Below are 25,152 nucleotides of genomic sequence, written 5' to 3'. Positions count from 1 at the left end.
TTTGTAATTGCTTATTAAAAATGATGGGCATTTATTCCACATATTCTTTTTTTAAGTGATTGATTTCTTTTGACTATTAGATACTAATATTTATTTAAGTTAAATGAAAAGAGAATTGATTACTTATAATTATACAACCAAAAATGAAATATCAATCATAGAAGTATTCAATTGCTCATATTAAGTGAAATATATAAATCTGAATGATATTCAAATATCACACAACAACGTAAGATACATTTTTTATTTGATAAAATATATAGTTTCCATGGAAAACATGAGTTGTAGGAGAAATTCTCTATGGTACTAGTACTATTTTAAAAAAAAATGTTTTCTGGATCACTTAAAGAAAATGTTGCTCGTGCACATACATGCATGCTAAAGCACGCAACAACATGTTTGCCTTGTGTGCTCAAGCACAGCGTCTCATGCTCAAGCTCAACGATGGTGTTGCAGTTGTCATAAGTGTATTGGACGAAATTCACATGTAGCTAATTGCCGCGCAACATATGTCGATCTGTACCACTTAGTTGTTGTACTCAATAACTCACTCACACCATCAAATAGGGAGTAGGGTGAAAATGCGCAAAGAATATGAAAATTCATACTATTAAACAAGATCCGTTTGGCACGGCACCATGTCCATGGGCGTTGAATTGTATTGAATAGAAATTATATGGAACAAAATTTAAAGATATGATACTCATATAAATTTCAAATTACTTGTTTGATAAAATTATGTATCTCTGAATTTTTTTTTCAATATATCTGAGTTGTTATATTGTGTAGTGTGTGCATATGTGAACTATGTCTAATTTCACTACAAACTGAAATTCCAAATATTTACTTGCGGAATTGAAAGAATTTTAAATTGAACACGAATCATTTTCATAATGCAAAATTCCACAAGGTCTAGTAGTGGCGACAGCAGTTGCTACGTCAAAATTTAACACCCTGTTCCCTCTTTCGGACCTATGTTCATTCAACTGGATAAAAGAAATGGCAGCTAAAGTAAAACATTCCCTCTACAAATTCGAGTAAATTTGCATACATCAAAATATTTGGCATTGGGAGACTGATTTATTGGTGGGAATTTTGCCATCAAGAGTTGAGGTCCTGCCCCCTGGCAATGTACACAAAAAATTACCTCAAGAAACCACTGGAAATTCAACTACCTATAAGTGGCAGATGTAAATGGTTTCCACATAACCCCCCCCCCCCCCCTTCAAGCTAATCTTATAGACCCCTGCAGGAAGAAAAACAATGACATGTCAGTTTCGAAACTAATTTTTTCTAGGCTGAGAACACAAACTAAATTTCAACAAGATCTAATAATTCAAGTGACAGATGGAGCAGAGTATAAAATATAAGCATTACACTACTCAATGAAGCATTCTTGTTTTCTTAACTACTATTGCTGATACTAGGAAGCATAAACAGTTCAATTTTGTACACTTTTTCCAACTCCAGTTCAATCGAGTATGATGTAACCCAGCTTTCAAACATGAAAAAAGGAAGGAAATGGTATATTCATACACAAGATATGAAAAATATATGGTTGACTGTAGCCCCCCCTAGTTGCTTAACAGGGGAGATTGTTCATCATCCAACAGTTTTAGGACACTAATCATTCACAAATAATCTCCACAGTATTTGTGTTCATCCATAGTGTCCAGTGTCCCTTCTCTGTTACAAAATCTAAAACAAAGCTAATACCTTTTCCTACTTCGAATCAAATTCCCTGAAGACGGGACAGTCACAAGCAACTCAACCGACTCAAGCCACATGTTTCCAGTAACCAAATAACTTAAACACAGGGTTCTTTTTAATTAGTATACTACAAAGCAACAGAGCCACATATAAACAGACATACAGAATTAGAATCCCTCTAATATGTGATCATTTCATTTAACTCCGCAGCAACAAAAATATCAGTAACAGTTTCCTCAACATATCATACCCTACCATTTCAACCTTCAGTATCAGTCTTAAATACAAGTTGTAGTCAAAAGCTATAATTTTCTCATACACGGATAATTTAATCTCAATAGTAGTTTGCAGCATTATACTTATTTCAGTTTCAAATCAGACACTGCAAAGAACCCGAACCCTTACACTCAAACGTCACCCTACTTACCAAAAAATCAACAAAATATCCATTTCACATAGATCAAAATTAATAAGTACTAATTCACTTTATACGAGCAACGATCAAAGAAGGTAGTATGCATATACAAAAAATTAAATACTCAATCAAACTTTACCTGACTTTCTGAACGAGAATCGTCTTGAGCTTGCGGGCGAGATCCTGTGCACGAATCTTGCGCTCCAAATTCTTCTTGGCCAAAACGCGCTTCTCGGAATTTTTAACATGGGTGAGCTGTTCCTGCTTTATCATTCGCTCGATGCCGCTGGACTGCATCTTCCGCTGCATTAAGTTCAGAGCCTGATCCAAATTGCTGTTTATAACCTTGACTCGGATGCTCCTGCATTGTTGAAGCTGAGAACTCAAGGAAAAAAAAGAGCTCCGCCGCATCGCCGCCGCCTGAATCATTATACCGGTTGTAATTTGGGAATCAAACGAGGGTTCTATTGATGTCGTTAGGCTTAAATATCACTTGACCTCAATATTGGGCCTCTTGAATTAAAAAAGAAAGGCCCATAATAATTGAGAAATTTGAAAATTGGAAGCCCTAAAAGTCATCAGTATCACTACTTCACTCAGTTTGCAGTAGCCTCTACGCCAATCGCCATAGACACCACGACTCCTCCCTTACGGCCAGACGCCGCATTCTCTCTTTCCCAAACACTCTCTGTTTTTCCACTAAATAGGTGAGTTTCTGTTGCTAGATTGCTTTCTTTACGTCAATCAATTAAGCTTACTTTTCCTAATCTTCTACAGATTTCTCTTCAAATATTACTTTTTCTGTATTCCGTGGCGCTGACTATATTGTTCTTCTTGTTAACACATGTATTGCTTGGTTTGTTTTTCATTTCTTGTCAAAACTTTATTTTTTATCGCTAAACCAAATTAGATTGAGCTGTAGATTTTAGCTGCTACCTTATTGACATAAGATGAGAATTCTCCATGTAACCTAATCCTATTATATGTAGGCGACCATCATGACATCAAATCCAGATAGTGACTTGCCAAATGCTTCTTCATCACAAGAGGAATCAAAGCCCCCAATTGAGACTATACGTTTGCCTACAATGGAGGAAATTCAAGGCCAGGATATATGGAATAATTGTGCTGTGCGCAGTGTTATGAGTGGAGTTATGGGTTTGTTTCTATAATCCCATTTCTATCATATTGTCAGATGTAAATGGACCAGTTAATTTATGTTTACTAGTCTGCAGGAGGTGGATTGGGATTGGCAATGGGATTGTTTCTTGGATCCTTTGATACTCCTCTCTTGCAAGATCAAATGACAGGTAGACAGCAACTGGTCTTCCAAGCAAAGCAGATGGGTCAGAGGAGCTGGAGTAACTGCAAGTCATTTGCCCTTATGGGTTTTGTCTTCTCTCTTTCTGAATGCATTGTTGAGAAGGTGAGCCGTCTAACTTAAAACTGAACGATACCGTCATGATTTGACCATTTTAGGGAAAGCTTATAAAACTGTGATTCTAACCATTTGTTTATGAAGGCCCGGGCCAAGCACGACATTACAAATACAGTAGTAGCAGGCTGTGTAACCGGAGGTACTATATCTGCTAGAGGTATGTTTCAGTGCTTTTGGTGTGCTTAGGAAATCCAAATAAACTAACCCTAATGTTCTGATTTAGCTTCAGCGAAACCCTTAGCAAAAAAGGCTTGGGAATCTTAACTTGAGTTTAGTACTATGTTATCAGAATTTAAATTATGGATATGGGCACATGATATTGAGCTTTATGTAGAGGAAAGTTAAATATTAGAAGTGAAGTAATAGAGATGATGGTGTATGTTCATGGGATTGGTTACTAAATGAGCAGGGGAACTCTTTATCCATTTGATGATCCTGCATCCTTGATTTCAACAATATTTCCTTACCATGATCAGGTGGGCCAAAAGCAGCATGTGTTGGCTGTGCAGGTTTTGCTGCATTCTCGGTTGCTATAGAGAAGGTTTTAGAAAGGTATACTTGAAGAGCCAACCGGTCACTCGATTCGATCTGCTACACTTGATGCAAAGATGGTAATGTCAGTATACTCGTATTTAACTCTAGCTCGCATATAACGCTCTTAGCTGGGATTAAATGGTCCCATGATGATCCAGGGATTCTCCATTCGCTGCTGACTCTAATAAACATAAATTATTTTTTGATCATGATTTGTTTATGAAATTATTCTAGTATCAGCTGAGATTTTTTGTCCAATGTAGTTTTTAGTTTTGTTTGTTTATTTATTTTGTCAGGTGTATGTTCCTTATTTCTCGTAATACTATTTCAACTAGTTTATCGATTTCTACTAGACCAATTTTACTTTAAAATTCGTGCTATGGCTGAAATTTTTATTTTTAAAGAACAAAGGGAGTGTATGTTAACTATAAAAAATTTACTATATAGCCCTTGTCATAATATATTTCTATGTTCCGCCATTGCGACGATGGATACTAGTTAGCCTAAAGCGACAATAAATACAATACCAATCTTGCCCAACTACACCCTCCAACTAAAACAACTCAAAACAAACACAAAATAGTGTAACACACTAATTAACACTGGTGAATTTATCACTAAATTTAAAATATTTTCAACTTTACTTGCATACATCAAAGAATTTAATTTATATATTTTAAAAATTACACTCCCTTCGTTCCGCCATCTCATCACAAATGATCAATTTTTCATTTTGAGTTGTCCCGTCATAAGTGATCAATTTCCTTTATTAGCTAAAAACAAAACTCCACTCATCTCTTACTTTATTTTCTCTTTATATTTCTTACTTTTTCCTCTCTCATACTTTACTCTCTCCACTTTAATTTAATATATATCATTTTTTTAATTCTCGTGTCTAAAAGAAATCCATCACTTATAGTGGGACAGAGGGAGTACTATTTAATTTAAAGATGATTGGTTAAATTAATACAGAGATCATCGCGATAAGGGTCTAAACAAATTATAGACAAAAATTCGATCGAACGGTACCAATAAAACTATAAATATATACCATAAGCTTATGCATGTCACTTCCTACTACTTCATGTATGGATGCAATATTTTTATTAAACAACAACTTTGCCTCAAATTAATGCATTAATATTATTTCAACTTTTTAAACAACATATTATTGTTTAATACATGTGTTTTCTTGTATAACTTCTGTGTATATTTTTACAATCCCCTTGTAATGTATTCTGTATTTTTTAAACAATATTTTTTCGTCTTATTGCATTCTTGGTTAAATTTTTTAAACAATAGAAACTTTGTGTCAACAACCAAAACTTATGCATTTTAAAATTCTTGTGTGCATAATGTATTTCTTGAACAACACACTGTCTTAAGTCTTAACTAAACGCATTCTTGTTTAAAAAATTTTAACAACAGAAACTTTGTGACAACAACCGAAATTTAATATATTCTGTTTAAAAAATATTTAAAAGAAGAAAAATGACTGATCAAATTTAAAGTTTCAACTTGGTATAACCATTTTTTACACCTTTAGAAGTAAAATCTTGGATACGCCAATATATGAAAAAGCATTTCTTTTGAAGAGATTTTATTGTTTTTGTTTTGTTGTCTTTTTATTTATATATGGAAATGAAGGTAAGTTCACTATAATAATGTTTTTAGCTCTTATGCTCATCGATTGAGTTACATTGGTGTCGCGTATGTTTCCCATTTAAAAATATAATATCCCCATCTTTGCCATATGATTATTATTGTTATTATTATTACTGTTGTTGTTGTTTTATTTTATTTTATTTTATTTTATTTTTATTTGGCCTAGCCACGTTGCGACAACTTTAAGAATTAATCTTAGTAACTGGACCATGAATAGAATCAGACATGTGAATTTGGAGGAGCAAGCATATGATTGTCTTTATAGTAGGTACATGATTCCATTTTATCCTTTCCCCTTCCCATCATCTGCTCTGCACTGCTCCTCCATTTCCCTAATGAATACTTTATCCACTTTTCTTCTATTTCTGTTCTCATTAAGCTTAGCATGTGCTGCAACTCCTTGTGATTTTCCGGCCATATTCAACTTCGGCGACTCCAATTCCGACACAGGCGGCCTCTCCGCCGCTTTCGGCCAGGCGGGCCCGCCCGCTGGGGAGTCCTTCTTCCACGGCCCAGCCGGCCGCTATTGTGATGGCAGACTTGTCATAGATTTTATAGGTAATGCACTACTCACCTCATACTTATGTGTTCAAGATCTTTCCTTTCTCACATATTTCTTTGTTGGAAGATGTCATATATATTTATGTGTTCTTTCATTCTATGTTGTTGAAGGATTTAAAGGCTTAATAAAATGTCAATCTATATTGCAAACAAGGAATCTAAGCATGAGATCTGATTCATGTTTCACATTATTTTTTAGCCTATAATAATGCTAGTGAACTAACATCTAGTAATGCAGCTGAGAGCTTTGGACTTCCATATCTGAGTGCGTTTCTAGATTCCGTGGGCTCTAACTTCAGCCATGGAGCCAACTTTGCCACAGCTGGATCCACTATAAGACCTCAAAACACAACTCTACATCAGAGTGGTTTCAGCCCCATTTCTCTAAACGTGCAGTTTTACGAGTTCAATGATTTCAAGCACAGATCCAAGCTCGTCCGGAAAAAGGGTTGGCTATATCATCCTAGATTGATCCTATATACAAAAACCAAGAATTTTGATGACTGTTTTTGTCTAACCACTTGCAGGGGGAGTTTTCAAAAGACTGTTGCCTAAGGCACGAGTATTTTCTCGAGCCTTGTACACTTTCGACATTGGACAGAATGATTTAACCGCGGGTTACTTCCTCAACATGACTACTGATGAAGTTAAAGCATATATACCTGATGTGTTAGGCCAATTCAAAACCTATGTTAAGGTAGCAGAGGTCTAAACTTAGTGTATTTGATGAGACAAACTTCTTTCAAGATTTTTTCCTGCATTATTGTTTCCTAGACCCAAAAGGAGGTTTAATTTGAATAAGAAATGGTGTTTTGTGTGATACAGAATATACACCATCTTGGGGGTAGGTCATTCTGGATACACAACACAGGGCCAGTAGGTTGCTTGGCATATGTCCTGGACCGGGTTCCAGTCGAGCCCGGACAAATAGATAAGGCCGGATGTGCAGATCCATTCAACCAAGTTGCCAAATATTTCAACCTCAAATTGAATGAAACTGTTGTGCAGCTGAGGAAGGAACTTCCCTCAGCAGCCTTAACCTATGTCGATGTCTACTCAGTCAAGTATGAGCTTTTCACCCAAGCTAGGAAACATGGTACATCTCCTTGCTCTTTTTTCTAATCATAGTAGAGCAGTGTGCTTGTGTGAAGATGAGATTAGACAAAAAAGCTCATAATGTTCATTGCAAGGGCAGGCTTTGTCAACCCTCTGCGTTCTTGCTGTGGGCATGGAGGAAAGCACAACTACGACTTGCATGTGGGATGTGGGGCAAAGATCAAAGTGAGAGGAAAAGAAATATTGGTGGGAAAACCGTGCAAAGATCCGTCAGTTGCAGTTGTTTGGGACGGAGTGCATTATACTCAGGCTGCTAATAAATGGATCTTTGATCAGATTGTGAGTGGTGCTTATTCAGATCCTCCAATTTCTTTGAAAGAGGCTTGCCACAGGCATTAAGGGTGCGTTGCTTCCGAGCTCAATCTCAAAATACAGTTGTCATTTCACTAATTATGTGTTATAGAAGAATTCATCTTCAATCATGTAGGCAACAAACAAGTGAGCTCAAGGTAAAAACTAGTTGAATTTGAAAGCAATAGAACTGTTGCTGTGAACATATGTTTAGAAGAAAATGGATGCTAAGCAACAAATGTTAGCATTGTGGTGTAGGTTAGCATCTATTGGCAGGGCCTTCACTATCCGTTATAACTACTCAAATCAACGATCATCACAGTAATATCATCCAAACTACCTCTAGCCACCGCAAGACTGACAAGCTCCTTGCAGGCACCAAGGAGCCCAGGATTAATTGATTTATCACCCGAAACATCGTTCTCATTGTTTAGAAACTGAGTCTTTGATGACATTCTTGGAGTACTTGATGCAGGATTTTCGCGCTCACAGCATTTTTCGTCTTGTGTTTCTCTGTAGTGAGATATCCTTTTCGATTTGTGAGATGGAAGTCGCGGCGAGAGTGATGAAGGACTCACACTTGTGCAGTGATATAGGCACCCATTCTTTGCTGGAGAGAACCCTTTAAGTTTCTTGCTGCTTGAACATGACTGCATAACAATGTCCACGGCTTCTTGATTGCTAACCTGCGAGTTTTAAATCAGTATCTACTTTGATTAAAAAATGAGTTTAAAAAATCGGAAAGTTTGTTTACCTCATCCCAGAGGCCATCAGAAGCTAGGACAAGGTATTGCATATCAGGTGTCAAATGTATAAGCTGGGTATCAGGCTCTGCAATCACCCAATCTTTTAAATGAGAGTCTCCTATGCTTCTGGAGATGGCTAGTGTCCCGTGCACTCTCCAAGTTCCACGATGAATCTCCAAGAACCCACCCTGCATCACGAATGGTACATGATGAAACAAGCACAATCTTGATTCTGCTTATTAACAAGTTTAATGAGGAGTAGTAAATACATTATCCTCTATTCTTCTCCGCTCATCCTCTCGTTCTGGTTTATGATCGGTCGTGATGGCTTCTGCAACCCCGTCTCTGCATAGGACCGCTCTGCAATCACCTAAGTTTGACACTGCCATTTCTTTTCCTTGGATCAACGCAGTCACGCAGCAAACACCACTACTCAACCCCTGCAAGTAGCCATTATTAGCCACAGTCATAAGCATTGAACTATTGTTGAAGTAAAACAACCATACTTGGAATAAGTAAATCTCAGCATTGAACTATTGTTGAAGTAACAAGTAGTCATTAGTCACACCATATTTTTAAAATAATTCTTTGAAAGTCTTAAGCAGAAACTAAGTGAAGAATAAATTCAAAGCTCAAAACACACATAATTTCAGAAACTTGACAGATAATATAAGATGGATACCTGTTTCAAGAAGTCCTTATCAGTTCTTAAATAAGCTTCTCGGATAGCCTTTTCCTTTTCATTTCCACAACTATTTTCCAACATCTCCAAAATATTGAGATGCAGATTCTCTGCCACAAACTCTGCAGCTTTGCTCCCTCCATGCCCATCATACACCCCAAAAAAGTCCTGCATTTCCAAAAAACACTTAAAAATTCCCCAAATTTTGACCTAACAAAAAAAGAATACTATAGATCTGCAGGTAGCAGTACCTTAGTAGGATTAGAAGAATGGAAGAATTTGTGGGAGTCTTCCATGAACTTTTTCTTGCCCTTGGCAGCAAAAACAGCAACCGAAGAAGAAGAGAAACAGGCACCACCGTCATTACCATGACTACCAGGTTGGCCATTGAAAATATCAGCAGGAATTTCACGTAGAACAATTGGGATGTCGATCTTGGGCGGTCTCTTCCTCTTCAAAGAAGAAACCTGCAGCAGCCTATTCGGGGCATTGAGAATCCTATTGGGTTGATGGAATCTTGACCTCGAAACGGCGGCATCGATCACTACAACAGCACTGTCATTTGCCATAGAAAGGATGGAAACTAGTTGGGATGTGGTCAAAGTGATAGAGAGAGATAGCAAAATCTGGTTTGGTAGTTAAAGTTGTTTGTTGTGGTCAATGTCAAAGGTAATGTGGGGAGTTGGAATTTTGAATATTTGTGTCCGCGCCGTTGGGGAAATTCAAGTCAACAAATTTGAATGCCTGCCCTGCACTCAATTTTTAGGGCCTGCACCTATATGCCTTTCTCTTTTCTTCTTTTTAATTCATATTAATATTAGACTAAATGCTAAAACTGGTCATAAAAATATGCTCATTTTACGATTTTGATCTTATACTTTATTTTTTAAATTTGTGCACTCTGAACATTTCAACTCGGATCACAATTGGTTCTACACTAACAATTCCGTCAATTTTTAAACTGTTTAAACCCGATTTTGTTGGTTTTAACAGTCTCATTCGGGTTAAAACTGTTTAAAAATCGGTCAAAATCGGGTTAAAACCGTTTAAAAATTGACGGAATTGTTAGCGTAGGACCAATTGTGACCCGAGTTGAAATGTTCAGGATGCAAGAATTCAAAAAATAAAGTATAAGACCAAAATCTTAAAATGGACTTATGTTCAGGACCAGTTTTTGTCTTCCCTCTTAATATTATTACCAAAAGTTGTTTCAATAATTTTTGCAACTTTGATTGACCAAATAAACCCATCATAGTAATTTTGCTATGAATTTTGGTGCAAACATATAATATGACTACATGTGTATATGCTCCAGCTAATTTGAATAATTGTTCTCTTTCAAATTTTTAGGGTCAAATACTGTAAAACTTTTCATTTTACCTCTGTTTTCAATACAAATTTCTCATCTTTATTTTTTATGCATTAGGCCATCCACAACGCTGTTCCTATACCGTTCCTAAACCGTTCCTTAAACTACTATTTGCGGGCCCCACTGTACTTTTTTACTCCATTCCTTAACTAAGGAACAGAACCTGCAACCCTCCGTTCCTTAACCGTTCCTTAACCGTTCCTTAAATTACTATTCATTCAATTTCATTTTTTATTTTTATTTCCAACTCAATTCAATTAAAACAAACACACTTTAATAAAATTAAAATAACATTACAACTTAAAATTCAAAAAAATAGAAAAAGACATAATTAAAATCCTAAAAAAATAAAAATTGACATAATTTAAAATACAATTTTATAGAGACAACCAAGAATAAGTTTGTCCCACATCGAAAGTGGAACATAAAACATTCAAGGATGTCTCTATAAAATAGAGACAACCAAGAATGAGTTTGTCCCACATCGAAAGTGGAACATAAAACATTCAAGGTTGTCTCTATAAAATAGAGATAACCAAGAATGAGTTTGTCCCACATCGAAAGTGGAACATGAAACATTCAAGGATGTCTCTATAAAAGAGAGACAACCAAGAAAGAGTTTTTCCCACATCGAAAGTGGAACATAAAACATTCAAGGATGTCTCTATAAAATAGAGATAATCAAGAATGAGTTTGTCCCACATCGAAAGTGGAACATAAAATATTCAAGGATGTCTCTATAAAATAGAGACAACCAAGATGAGTTTGTCCCACATCGAAAGTGGAACAAAAAACATTCAAGGATGTCTCTATAAAATAGAGACAACCAAGAATGAGTTTTTCCCACATCGAAAGTGGAACATGAAACATTCAAGGATGTCTCTATAAAATAGAGATAATCAAGAATGAGTTTGTCCCACATCGAAAGTGGAACATATAATATTCAAGGATGTCTCTATAAAATAGAGACAACCAAAATGAGTTTGTCCCACATCGAAAGTGAAACAAAAAACATTCAAGGATGTCTCTATAAAATAGAGATAACCAAGAATGAGTTTGTCCCACATCGAAAGTGGAACATGAAACATTCAAGGATGTCTCTATAAAAGAGAGACAACCAAGAATGAGTTTTTCCCACATCGAAAGTGGGACATAAAACATTCAAAGATGTCTCTATAAAATAGAGATAATCAAGAATGAGTTTTGTCCCACATCGAAAGTGGAACATAAAATATTCAAGGATGTCTCTATTTTCTATAAAATAGAGACAACCAAGATGAGTTTGTCCCACATCGAAAGTGGAACAAAAAACATTCAAGGATGTCTCTATAAAAGAGAGACAACCAAGAATGGGTTTCATAAATTCGCAAGCCCATCAAATATATATGGGCTAATACGAATTTCTAGTATTCATTTATTTGTAAAAATTGTTTTTAAATATAAAAAACAATTTTTATAAATAAAAATATTTTTTTTATTAAATTCGATTTTTTTAAAAAAAAAAATCGAATTATTGCGTCACCGTGACGACGCCCACTCGCGGGGCAGCGAGTGGGCGTCACGCGTCGAATGGGAGGCCGCCACGTCGCCTCGGCGCGTGGCGGAACGTGTCGTGCCGCGTCTCGCGGGAACGGCACCCGGCACGGCACCTGCACGGAATGGCGACGACACGGGCGTCTGCAACGCGTGCCGCCGCGGTTCCGTTCCTCCGGAACGAAATAAGGCACCGCAACGGCACGCGTTGCGGATGCTCTTAGTTGAGGACAGAAAGAGCAAAAGTGTCAACTTTCTTGGTTAACGAATTTGACGACTAAAGATATAAATCTATGTAAATTGGATTGCAAAAAGTCGTCCCAATCACGGTATGCTAAAAAACATAACACGGGTTTCAATATATATTATTCAGTTAGTCCTAAACTTTTTTATCTGAATCCTAAACTTAATTAATGCTTCTAATGGTTAAAAAATCTTGTTTTATTTTCTTCAGACAATAAGTTTATCAATTACTACGTCTAAATCACGATATCTATTTATGTAACAATTTTAATAAATGCTTGTTGCCATCCAAATTATGTCGATCTCCACTAATGGTTAAATAATCTAGATTTTGTACTTCTCTTCTTAGAAGTTTGGTTTAAATTATTTCAATATTTATGACAAATTTGCAGTCAAAGCTCTAATACTTTTAACCAATCAAGAATTATGCGCCTACAAACTTATTTAATTCAAAGAGGGTGTCGGAAGAAAACAACTATATATGTTTCAATATACAAAACTTAGAATATTAAGGATGGAGACTTGAAATTTAGAAGAATTTTCTAAAAAATTTCAAGTGAACTGACTCAATTTAATGGATACAAATTTCGGCAGTTCAAAATTTCTTGTCTGTATTTTAGAGTGCATTGACAAATAAATAAAAAAATTAAAAAAAAAACTAGTTCAGAATACTACTAGTATTTCAGAATCCTTTTCTTTTTGTTGAACTTTAGCTGTTATTTAACAGCAAAATAGAAAAAATTTAGTTTATGTATACTTTATAAACACGTAGGAACTTATTATGAACAATATTCAACTATAAATAATTGAATAATTTTTTAGTAATGTGTCGTGTATGTTATATGTATATGTAACACTGTGTGTATAGTTTGTGTGGGTTGTTGTTATGAACTTATGATGGTGTCTGCTACTTTAATGCTATTGATTTTAAATGAATGAATTTAAAATGATTAGGTTTCCGTTGGATTTTAAATTTATTCAAATTGAATTGAATGAATGAATTTAAAATGATTAGGTTGCGATGGATTTAAATTTTACTCCAATTGGGTTTTATTTCAACGAGAGAATCGACGGTGACGCTTCATCACTAGGGGAATATATATATGTATGTATAATTATTGGCATATCATTTTTTCTTCAATTCAAATTTCATGAATTCATCATCCTCAAAAATATCTCTTACTACTTCATTTTTTGTCGTTTTATACCTTTTTATTTGGCATTTAACAATAATTAATCTTTCCCTTCAACAAAAAAATACTCGTATGTCTTTATGCTGAATGTTTATATTTTATAAATCCACGTATGCATCCGGAGATAGTAGCCGAATTATTTAAATTGTTACAAATCGATAGTAGCTGGTATTCAAATTCGTGGAACTATTAATATTTAATGATAAGAATATTTGTTTATAATATGTTATTCTTTATGTAGAAAACACAAAAAAAATATAAAAAAAATTACTGGACAAGATAAGGTGCATGCAATATAATGTGGAATTACATTGCTCGAAGCTATGGTCTTTGGGCCCTTTAAAAAGAGTAGTACTCTAAAGAAGTTGGGCTTAAAACATATTTTCTACTCCAAATATAACTTGGGTCATATAACTTTAACGGCTTGATTAAGTATAAAATTTTCACAGCATTATTCTAGGCCATAATTAATTGGACTATAGTTACTATATAAATAAACACTATGCCTGCAGAAATTTTCGAAGAGAAAAATGCAAAGTTGCAGTGATTCAAAGAAAATGTGAGGACCATGAAATTGGAAACTATTTCGTGAGGGGTCCTGAGATCTAAATAAAATCTATGGATGCATTCATATTCACAAACTTAGTGCATGAGCTATACAATTTGGGGACAAAAATGATCTATATCACTCAAGATCTGAGATTTGTTCGTGAATGATGTACCCACTAATCCACAATATTGCAGTCGGAATATTATTAGCTATTGAATTGTTAGTGTAACTGAGCCAACATGAACAATATTCAATATTACATGCTATAAACAAATTACTCGTTTGTTTGTACTAGGGGTGAGGAAAAATACTGGAATATCAATCTTATCGTACCAAAAAATATCAAAATTTAGGCCTTATCATACCAAAAAATACCGAAAATTTTCAATACGGTTCAGTAAGGTAACGATATGAATTTTCCTATATCGCGACATACAAAAAATTGGTATATACTGTAAATTAAGAAACACGGTGTATACCGATTTTGCGGCATATACACTAAAATATGAATATAATTATAAATAAAATATTTTAATATATTTTTAAAATTATAGTAGTAAATTTTATTGTGAAATATAAATATAATAAAATTTTAAAAATTTTAAAAATTAAATAATATTCTGAAAACCCAAATATTCTAATTTTCATTGATGTTGAACGTCCGTTATACCGCAAAAGTATGATATACTGAATTTTGGAACAACATTCTGAAAATAAGTTACTCCAGATATTGGTATTGAAATTCGCCATATCGAAAATGAGGCATACCAAATAGTAAGGTAAATGTATGTTTTTTTTCTCATATTGAATTTTAGGTCAGATATAAGATATGATGGTTTCGTTACGGTAAACTATACCGATCCCTCTTAGTTTGTACATCTAAGAAGTAATTAAAAGTCAATTTTAAGTTAGAGAGACTATTTTTTGGAGAGATATTCCATATTCAAATGTACAAATGTGAAATTCTCACGACATCGCCATCTCTATTAATAGTGCAATATACGTACGTAAGATAACAACTAAGAATATTCTAAAAGGGGAGTGATCAATTGCTAACTAATTAACAATCACAAATTAAGATCAAATCTTAGTCATTAGATTAGGAGATCTAATGGTTGAAATAATGTCACATTGATAATATTTTAAATTAAAAAATTATTAAATAAACTTAAAAGGTATTAATGTCAATTCTCTCTTATTAAAATCATCTTAAAACTTTAAATTTACGTAACTCTCTCGATTTAAATTATTTTTTCACAAAAAATATATCAAATTAAAGATAATTTTATAAGGATTCCAACGAGATCTCAATTGCATATGTTTCGACGATGTTCGGGTGATAAAATTTGATACATTATATTTCAATTTTCGTACATGTTGATAAGCAGGTTTTATCAACAAATGCAAAAAAAATTCAATATAATGTATGCAAAATCTCAATATAATGTACCCACCAAATCAAAAAAAATCTCAATATAATGTAGATAAAATATCAATAAAATTGTGTTGATATTTTCTTGTACTTGTGTTGATATTCTCATGACATATTGTTGATATTTGTAATACACTATGTTGATATAAAAAACACCCACGAAAATTATCATATGATAATATAATGACGATATTAACCTTTTGTTGATATTTTATCTACTATTTATTGACATTTTTTTATTCAATCTTAGCCTTTGATTTTTGGATCAAAGGCTCCATATTCCGTCTCAATTTGGGATTAAGGTGATAAACTCAGTAGAAGACGACCCTATTCTAAAATATCAATTGTTTAGTCTATTTTTTAATTAGCCCTAAATTTTTAATTTTTAATTTTTAACTAATCTTAAATTTGTACTTCCTCCGTCCCAAGATAAGCGACTCGCATTCCTTTTTGGGACGTCCCAAGACAAGTGATCCATTTCCTTTTTTGGCATTCTCTCTCTTACTTTTTTTCTCTACTTTATTAACTCTCTTACTTTATTCACTTTCCAATTTACTAACAAAACTCAATTTTCTTAAATCTCGTGCCGAAAAGTTTTGGTTCACTTATCTTCGGACGGAGGGGGTAATTTTTATTATTATTGTTAAATCATAATCAAAATTAAATTTAGCTACAAGTTTTAGAGAAAGAGAGAGAAAGAAGATCTAACATAAAGTGATTGAAAAGTGAATTGAAAAATATCATTTTCGGTACTCAAACTATAATAAAATATCATATCCAATACTTCAGAGAAAGATAGAGAAAATATCATATCTAGTACCTAAATATGAAAGTTCAAAATTGCCCATCATGCATTGGGGGCATTTTTTTGTGCAAAATAGTGATGAATAGTGAAAAAGTATCATAAATGTGATTACACCTTAGTTCAGGGACTACCCATGATATTTTTAAAGTTCAGGCACTGTTTGTATATGAAACGCATAATTCAGAGACTATTTGCGTAGTTCACTCAATTTTAAAAAGTTATTGCAATGTACGTAGTATTTTATATCAATACCAAATAAATGAACTACTAACATTTTTCAAAGGTGCACCACATCTGGACACATTTTACAAGAAAATTTTAAATACTCCCTCTGTATTAAAAAAATAGAAACATTTGAAACGATACGAGTTTTAATACACAATTGGTAAAGCAAGTGAGAAAGATTGGTAAAGTAAAAGAGATGAAAAGAAAAATGTGTAAAGTAAGAGAGAGGAAAAGAAAAAGTAGTGGAAATAGAGTTAGTGGATTGTGGGGTCCATATCCTAAAATAGAAAAATTCTAAAGTTTCTATTTTTAAGTAACAGCCCAAAATGGAAATAAAACGGAGGGAGCATAATGATATTAATTGTTTTAGTGTTAACATTTTTAGTCAAGTCATCTTCTCCCCCACACATCTCGATAGCCATTGTTCTATTCTATCCTCTGCAATTTTTATTTATTGATCACTGATTGTTCAGCCCCTTCTTACCATACAATTTATAATGATTTAGTCTTATACTACAACATTAGTTTAGCAAGGGTTGGAAATAAAATTTCTGAATTTTAAAAAATTTTGGTAACAGAAAAAACTAAAAAGAAAAATTTGGGTAGGGGCTTAAGCCCTCCCCCTCCTATGCATATATTTATCATTCAACTTTAAATAATTTTTAGAATGATAATTTTATTTTATAAATGACAATTATATTCAATAATTTCCTAATTAGATTTTATAGAAATTTGACTAAAGTCCCAAAATGGTCCTTAACATATTGCGTTTTTTTATTTTGGTCCAAAACATTATCTTTTGAATTATTCAGTCCCTCGCATTTGTAATCGGATCACAATTGGTCCATTTTGGACGGTTCCGTCAAATTTTTTACGGTTTTAATTACCGGGTCACAAATCCGTCACTAACTGAGATAAACTGATCTGTCACTAATCCGTCATAAATTCCGTCACTAATCCTCCATTTCATTTCTCCCCTTCCCCTCTGAAATCTCATGCTCTCTACGTCATGGCAGCCGTCGTTCACACCATGACTTCCGCCATCCGCGACCCTGTGGTAGTAAGCCCCTCTCGAGTTCTCGTCTCCCTCGCCGTCGTCAACGCTATGGCCGCCGTCGTTTGCGACATGGCGGTAGTGGCGATGACCCGCTAATTTGTTGTCGTGACGATTCTCCGAGTGAGATCCGAGCCGGCGTGCTCCATGGCCGCTGTTGTTTTCCATTTTTTTGTGATTATGGATTGAGAATCAATTTTAGAGGTTCAATTCTTCCATCTGGATTCCGTTTGCGCAAATTTGAGCCAGCAAATCGATTCTAGGTTCCTTAGTTTTGATTTTAAAACTCGATTTTCTCTCGTTTATGAATGAATCTATTGATTATGGAATTTTTGACGAATTTTGGATTTAGATTTTGCCAAATGCAATTTCTACAACTAAAAAAATGCATAGAAGAGAAGGGTAATAATGTCACTTTAGCTCCACTTAAACAATAATAAAAAAACTATTTGTGACGGATTAGTGACGAATCAGTTTCTCCCAAGTTAGTAACGGATTTGTGACCCGGTAATTAAAACCGTCAAATATTTGACGGAACCGTCCAAAATGGACCAAATGTGATCCGATTTCAAATGTGAGGGACCGAATAATTCAAAAGATAATGTTTTGGACCAAAATCAAAAAACGCAATATGTTAAGGACCATTTTGGGACTTTAGTCTAGAAATTTAGTATTTAAAAATATAAATATGTGAAGAAAGATATTTAAAAAATAATAAAGGAAGAATTGATTTCATGCGTTTTGTGTCCATAGTATCTCATTAGTATATATTTCCTCTATCTATTAAAACTGAAACGATTTTTCTTTTAGGACTGTCCACAATTAAGAATGAAACATTTCTTAAAATGGAAACAATTCTATCTCTACTTTTTCATCTCTCTTACTTTACTTTCTATTCATTAACTTACAAAACAACATTACATAAAATCTAGTGTCGATTTTCAATGTTTTATATTTAATGGGACAGAGACAATACTATATTGTGATGTGCTTTAAAACAGATCCATCCCCTAATTTTTTTTCCTATTTTTTTTATTTAAATGTACAGCCTGATTGGTGGACCCGCAACCTGACCAGGCCAGTGTGGCTAACCCGGCAGTCCGAATGGGCTAGCCCGATTTTATATTCTACAACTCTAACTCTGTAATATTATTAGGTTATTTGGGCTAGCCCACAAATTTTAGAATATAGATTGATATCCCTATTTCCAGACAGTCAGCAAACACAATAGGACAATAAACATCCCAATACACAAGACCAGGGACGGAACTAGAAAAACAAATTAGCCGGTGCTTAAATTTCATTATATAACAATAGTAAATAATATTAATAAAATATTGAAAATAATAATATTAAAAAATAATTTATAATATATATAATTCAATTTATTATTTTATTCAATTTTTAAAAATCAAATCGAACTAAAAAAAATATACAATCAAATTTAGAAGAACTAATATTTGTTTGAAATCCAAAAGTAAGTGATCATGGATATCAAGAAATACTTCATCCAACCTTTAAAATAAAAACTATATTTTATTTTAGTATGTCCCTTTGTTTTAGGAATTTTTTTATTTCTAATGAGATAGGACATATTATTCACTAAATAAAATTTAATTATTTTTCCTTTTTTCTACTATTTTATCAATAGTACATTAAAACTCATGCCTTTTTGAAAATTCTTATTTTTAAGGGTTATATAGAGATAGAGTAAAAAATTAATTTAAATGATACATTAGAATCAAAATAAATCTATAGACAGAAGTATTAGAATCAAAACTTTAGTTGTTGTAATTTAGTTATTTGTCTTTAAATTTGATTTTATTTCTTTAATATAATCAAAATTAACTTAAATCATAAAATGTTTATAATTGATGATTAGAACGACGGAGATTGTGTGCCAACTAATTATAGTGTTGTACTTGAATTTTATCTATAAAATATTAAGATAAGGAGATTGAAATTTTAGTGTGGGCAAACTTTATACTCCTTGATGAATTTAAATTTGGGAATATGGTGACAAGTGTCCACCCTTGCATAAAAAATTGATAATAAAATACGAAGTACAAAAAAGTAAATTAAAAGAAGAGAGTAAAATTGATGAAAAAGAATTTCTCATCGGCTACTTGGCATGTGGGGTTTAATTAAAATAAACTTTGAACTTATTTTATTATTAAAATTCAATAGAAAATAGTAAATAGTAGTAGTAGTAAAGGTTAAGGCCCAGTATATTAGTTGAAGCCCATTTACTACATCTTTCTTCCCCAACTTTCTGGGCGGCGCGCAACAACTCAATTGTGAAATTTTGGATTCGCTGCTGGGGCGCCAGCACGCCGGCGCGGGGGATGATCAATGGTGGTAGGGTTCCGGGACCGGCCAAGCCCCCGCTCGAGCGGTGGCTTGGCCGCTGGTGTCTCCGTCCCTGCACAAGACTCTTCACATCGAAACCCACTAAAGATTTGAGAGGTATTTAAAGTATCAAAAGTTGGCTTAGTATAGAATAATGGTATTGAAATGTTATGTTCGATATATTTCATTGACATGGACAAGAATATGGCTACATACATATAATCAATTTTTTGATCATGCAAAAATCGTTAAGAGCAAATATTTGCTTCAATACAGAAATACATGTCTGAGCCGTTCCATGATTAAGTTATCATGTGCATTTATTATTCTTTTGTGGAGTATATATTTTTCTAAAAATCAAATATAGGTAAACATGACATGATATTTAACACCATCTTCTTGTGTTGAAGTTTTCTAAAGATGTAGTAATGTCACATGCGGTGTAGCAAGGAATATAATATTATCATTCCAAAAAAAATAATTAGAAATATGCAATATTTAACACCATCTTCTTGTGTTGAAGTTTTCTGCAATTCCCCTTTCTGCACCGGTAAGTGTATTTTGGACACAGGTAAGTGTATTTTGATTGCTTAATGAATGCTGCCAGCGTTATTTACATATTGCATATTTTCATTCTTTCAGCACATTGCCTAAAAAGCCAAATGAGATTATGAGGGTGCTTGTTACCATTGCTGTCGGGATGATGTTTGGCTTCTTCATAGGAGTGTCATTTCCATCACTCTCTTTAACACAGGTACAAGAATTATTTCCTTATACTTTGAATGCGAATAAGTTTGTTGCATGCCTTAATTGTTCCTTTCTATTTTTTCAGCTAAATATCACTGCCGCCCTTATTCATTACTTTGTAATAATTGGGGACAAAAGTACAGCTAACTCTACACAAGATACTGCAAGTACGAGTAGCTCTTCCAGAAATCAAGTTACGACGGATGTCTCAAAGGTTTGTGTTCTCTTGCTAACATGATGAACCTGGTTTCCTTTCATGTGGAATACAACTAGTACTAAATACTATGGACTTGTCATAACAAAAATGGGAAAATGTGAAAGCTGAACAGCAGTTAGGGCTTTAGGCTGGTCGAAAATATCCTGTTATTCTTATGAACCATTAGGCATCATTCCGTTCTATATGGTTCTCGATAGTTTTTCCAAGAATGGAGGGAGATCGGGGGGAAAGTTCATTCTTTTTTGTTAGAAGCCTTTGTAAAGTTCAACCGAATACCAATAATCTTGCTGAAAATGATGCATGCTTGGAGCTTCCCTCATCTCTCTTTTTCTATGTGTGTACATCCTTGTAAGGCACTTCAAAACTTATAAAATGTATCATCTTATCTCCAATGGAATAATTATGTTTAATCTGCCCTCTAATTTTGTTATGATTCAGATTTGGGTTCCATCAAATCCAAAAGGTGCAGAAATGTTGCTTCCGGGTATTGTTGCATCTGAATCATATTTTTATCTACGGAGGCTTTGGGGAAAACCTAGTGAGGCAAGCACTTACCATAAGTCATTGTTTACTGCATCATGCTGCTTTAGATTATTTGTAAGTGCAGCCACAAATTTGAATGGCTGTTGAATGCGCGACGTAGTTTCTAATTGTTAGGAGAAGTTTGTAAAGGTTGTCTGACTGCAAAGAGAAAAATAAGAAGGTGTGGACTTTTATATTAAAATTCCCATACCAATGGTGCCCAAAATAGCAAACACAAATACTAAGGCTGTTAGCTGTTGCCTTATATGAACACAATCTGATATTTTGCTGGTGATAAGGTTAATCGAATGGCTATAATTAATTCTTTAACTCCAGAAAAACACACGTTTTAATCGGGAAAAAAATAAGATAAAGTGAGATATGGGCTGTTTGGTAATCGGGTCTTGAACATGGAATATAATTTATTATGGACAGAATCATAGTTAACAAAGGAATGTGATATGATAAGTAAGATATGTGATCTCAAGATTTTTAAATCTTTCATGTAAACAATGAGGGGTTTTATCTTTTGCACTTGAATGTTGTTTCTGCCGGGTTCGGAACCCAACAGGGGTACGACTTGGCAGATGACAAAAAGAAGAGGCGGTCAAGATATTCACAAGTAGGGAGATGAATCTGTGCTTAAACCAGTATACCATCTAGCAATACATACATATTAAATGGTATTTAAGTCTTATATAACTTGTTCCGTTTCTTATGCTTATGTACAGGGTAACAGAGGAGAAGCCTGGTTGGTGTTCTGACCTCCATTTGCCGCCCTGTGCAGCGTACGAACTTCTCTCTATGTACCTTCTTCCAATGTGTATTTTCCCTTACTGCTATTCTTTCATCTAATAATTTCTATAATTTGATCTTTACTCTGCCTCATTATACAGTTTTGTAGAAATCATGGCTCCTGTATTTTCTCGAGAAGCATGGCGCTGTGTTTGGCATATGATTCAGGTTTCATTTTCTTAAAGTTAATGTTATTCTTTTGAAGCACAGAAGTCCTCAGATTACTTTTTCTTCTCCTTGGCCAATAAATTTTAGAAAACTAAACCGAAAAATTGCAGAACGACTTGGTGCATGGATGGGGACTGGACTTTGCGTTGAGGTCAGCATCATCCACTTTCCTTTAAAACTTCACACGTTCTTACCTCTCGAAAGATAAAAAACTGGATTATCAATTAGTACTGTACTCTGCTTTGCTGATGAGATTTTGATTAATGTAGCCTGCTCATGAGAGAATCGGAGTGGTAGATGCTCAGTGGATCGTCTATCAAACAGTTCCTTCACTGGGAAACCAGGTATATACAAAGAGTGATGACAGTTCATGAGATTATGGACACGACTTTCTCTTGCGTATTTTCTTTGTTGGTAGGGCCAAGCAGAAGACGGAAAGGCTTCGTGGCAAGGGGTACGTACATTAATCATGCCTGGCTTGTATATAAATGAAATCTGAACTCCTTGATTTATCATAATACGTTACTCGACTTTGATAATATATCTTGAACTTGTCTGCTGTCGTCGGTGTAAGTGAGAGAGAGGTGTCAAAAAGAGTGGGAGATGTTCAGAAATCGAATGGAGATTGCAGAGAAGTCTTACTACAAGTTCATTAACTTTACAAGGAATACATAGATAGTAGTACTAGAGAAGAATACCATGACCTAATTTCATTAGTCTACTTGTAGATAAAACAATTTTATTAGTCAATTTTGCTTATTCTATCATGCACTAGTAGCCTCTGCTCTTTCCCCTCTGTCCTAAGATTATAGTTTAGGAGTACTTTCTTTGTTCCAGGTGCTTCAGATATAGGTATGCATCCTGTTTAATATACCTTTGCTATTGTGATCTTTGGAATTAACAATTTTCTAGTTTGGATTTGTGAATTAGGGAGTGTGGTCTTGTGTTATGTTTATTTCCAACTCCAATAAACACATTTTGTTAAAAGAATAGAGAAACGAGCCACTGAAAATTAGACTTATCAAAGTGCTGCATAAAATGAAATTCAGGACTAATCATCATTTTTTTCTTTGCAAGATCAATTATTTTCTCTTAGGATGCCCACTCATTTGGTGATCATGAAAAGAGTTGATTGTAGGAAGTTTTCAGGTATCATGCGTAATAGCTATTTATTTGATGTGTTTTAATACAGTGGAGTACTACTATAAATATCATACCCCCGTCCCATAGAATATGTCATATTTCCTTTTTCGTCCTCTCCATAGAAATAGTTCATATTCATTTATGACAACATTTTTCTCCTTCTTTTTTACTTTAATATTTATGGGTCCCACTATCCACTATACAATTTCAACTACTTTTACTCTTTTTCTCTTACTTTACCAAATTACGTATTAAAACTCGTGTCATTTCTAAAGGGTCTATTTCTATGAGACATAGGGAGTATAGAAAAATGAATTGGTACCTACTACGAGGAAATATATACAAATATCCATTGATATTTTTATAGCTCCAAAGGCTGATTTGCCACTACAGTGGAGTACTACTATAAATATCATACCTCCGTCCCATAGAAATAAGTCATATTTCTTTTTTCGTCCATTCCATAGAAATAGTTCATATCCATTTATGACAATATTTTTCTCCTTCTTTTTTACTTTAATATTTATGGGTCCCACCATCCACTATACAATTTCAACTACTTTTACTCTTTTTCTCTTACTTTACTAAATTACGTATTAAAACTCGTGTCATCTCTAAAGGGTCTATTTCTATGAGACATAGGGAGTATGAAAAATGAATTGGTACCTACTCCAAGGAAATATATACAAATATCCATTGATATTTTTATAGCTCCAAAGGCTGATTTGCCACTTGTCATGTGATTGGTGTGTTGTACCTAAATCAATTCAATAAAAATCAATAGAAAAGTTTTAGACGTGTCAACTTTGATGTGAAGTAAAACGTATTTTTGTCCAATATATGCGCTGTCTTAACATTTTGAACAATCACAAGTTAATTTTGATTTCATGTACCAATACTGGAATTATTCGTGGTTGTATGGTCTTTTCCAGTTAATTACTACAATTCTAAAAAATTGACCAGCAACAAAGAAAATTAGATTTTTTTTATAATAAAGCTCTATTTTCCCGTCGGAAGAAAACATGCTCCCTTCATCCTATTAAATATGCAACATTTAGGAATCGGGACGAGTTTATATATAGTGTTGTTTTGTGAGTTAATGAAGAGAGTAAATTAAGATAGATGAAAAAATAGAGATAGAAATATTTCCATTTTATTAAATATTTTATTTTTAATTACATAATCTAAAAAGGAAAACGTTTTATTTTTAATGAGACATGAGAATAAAAGCGTCGTGCATTAAGCATTGTAAGCATTATTAGTGGGAATAAGGAAAAAGCGTAAGCATCTAAGGTAGGGTCCATCTCTTATCTGCAAGCAACAATTTTACGCGCTGAGTGAAATGATTGATTCACGAAGCTTCCACCGCTGCCACTATTCATACTCGGCTGACGACGCGTGGCCTTTCCCATTTACCGAAAACGACCTCCATTTCTCATCACTCACACGTGTCACCATCAAACCGAGTCCCGCTCCCTATTTATGACCCATTGCTGCAACGTGCTTTCTCCACAATTACCTACCTTCCTATTTATAGAAATAATAATAGTAATACCAACATAACATTCAATTCAATTCAACCAGTCTTCTTCTACCATTGAAATTAGGAGTAGATACTTCCACTAAAAATACTTGCTAATAATTATAAA

The 25,152-nt window shown here is 34.0% G+C and overlaps 5 protein-coding genes across 13 annotated transcripts; 3 read left to right on the top strand and 2 right to left on the bottom strand.

Annotated features, from left to right (window-relative positions):
• Positions 1-855: 855 nt before the first annotated feature.
• LOC121794510 lies at positions 856-2,554 on the bottom strand. 2 transcript variants are annotated; one of them, XM_042192699.1, is made up of 2 exons: positions 2,265-2,554; positions 856-1,246 (listed from the first exon to the last, which is right to left on the bottom strand). In XM_042192699.1, exons 1-2 carry the CDS (start codon positions 2,552-2,554, stop codon positions 1,237-1,239), a joined length of 300 nt encoding a protein of 99 aa, XP_042048633.1. In that variant the 3' UTR covers positions 856-1,236. The 2 variants fall into 2 exon arrangements, with proteins under 2 accessions (XP_042048633.1, XP_042048632.1); XM_042192698.1 differs by having other exon boundaries at positions 856-1,123.
• Positions 2,555-2,693: 139 nt separating this feature from the next.
• Positions 2,694-4,440, top strand: LOC121794508 (mitochondrial import inner membrane translocase subunit TIM22-4-like). Of its 2 annotated transcripts, none has more exons than XM_042192697.1 (5): positions 2,694-2,832; positions 3,115-3,283; positions 3,361-3,551; positions 3,648-3,720; positions 4,073-4,440. In XM_042192697.1, exons 2-5 carry the CDS (start codon positions 3,124-3,126, stop codon positions 4,123-4,125), a joined length of 477 nt encoding a protein of 158 aa, XP_042048631.1. In that variant the 5' UTR covers positions 2,694-2,832; positions 3,115-3,123; the 3' UTR covers positions 4,126-4,440. The 2 variants fall into 2 exon arrangements, with proteins under 2 accessions (XP_042048631.1, XP_042048630.1); XM_042192696.1 differs by having other exon boundaries at positions 4,040-4,440.
• Positions 4,441-5,995: 1,555 nt separating this feature from the next.
• Positions 5,996-8,375, top strand: LOC121794507 (alpha-L-fucosidase 3-like). The gene is made up of 6 exons (XM_042192695.1): positions 5,996-6,320; positions 6,562-6,771; positions 6,851-7,020; positions 7,149-7,419; positions 7,519-7,780; positions 8,250-8,375. Exons 1-5 carry the CDS (start codon positions 6,035-6,037, stop codon positions 7,776-7,778), a joined length of 1,197 nt encoding a protein of 398 aa, XP_042048629.1. The 5' UTR covers positions 5,996-6,034; the 3' UTR covers positions 7,779-7,780; positions 8,250-8,375.
• On the bottom strand, positions 7,879-9,899 carry LOC121794506 (probable protein phosphatase 2C 14). The gene is made up of 5 exons (XM_042192694.1): positions 9,410-9,899; positions 9,159-9,326; positions 8,746-8,916; positions 8,485-8,664; positions 7,879-8,416 (listed from the first exon to the last, which is right to left on the bottom strand). The coding sequence occupies exons 1-5, from the start codon at positions 9,725-9,727 to the stop codon at positions 8,015-8,017; spliced, it is 1,239 nt and encodes a 412-aa protein (XP_042048628.1). The 5' UTR covers positions 9,728-9,899; the 3' UTR covers positions 7,879-8,014.
• Positions 9,900-19,812: 9,913 nt separating this feature from the next.
• On the top strand, positions 19,813-23,289 carry LOC121794505. Of its 7 annotated transcripts, none has more exons than XR_006049302.1 (9): positions 19,813-20,665; positions 20,744-20,872; positions 21,314-21,418; positions 22,129-22,185; positions 22,294-22,360; positions 22,471-22,511; positions 22,630-22,704; positions 22,789-22,814; positions 22,935-23,289. XR_006049302.1 is itself a non-coding variant. In XM_042192690.1 (8 exons), exons 2-7 carry the CDS (start codon positions 20,862-20,864, stop codon positions 22,655-22,657), a joined length of 309 nt encoding a protein of 102 aa, XP_042048624.1. In that variant the 5' UTR covers positions 19,813-20,665; positions 20,744-20,861; the 3' UTR covers positions 22,658-22,704; positions 22,789-23,289. The 7 variants fall into 7 exon arrangements, 5 of the variants coding, with proteins under 5 accessions (XP_042048624.1, XP_042048623.1, XP_042048622.1 ...); XR_006049301.1 differs by having other exon boundaries at positions 22,779-22,814; XM_042192690.1 differs by having other exon boundaries at positions 22,789-23,289.
• Positions 23,290-25,152: the final 1,863 nt, after the last annotated feature.

Source organism: Salvia splendens, chromosome 3 (genome assembly GCF_004379255.2).
Source record: "Salvia splendens isolate huo1 chromosome 3, SspV2, whole genome shotgun sequence".
NCBI classification, from domain to species: Eukaryota; Viridiplantae; Streptophyta; class Magnoliopsida; order Lamiales; family Lamiaceae; genus Salvia; species Salvia splendens.
The sequence above is the reverse complement of the archived record's forward strand: the minus strand, read 5'-3'. Positions and strand labels throughout refer to the sequence as shown.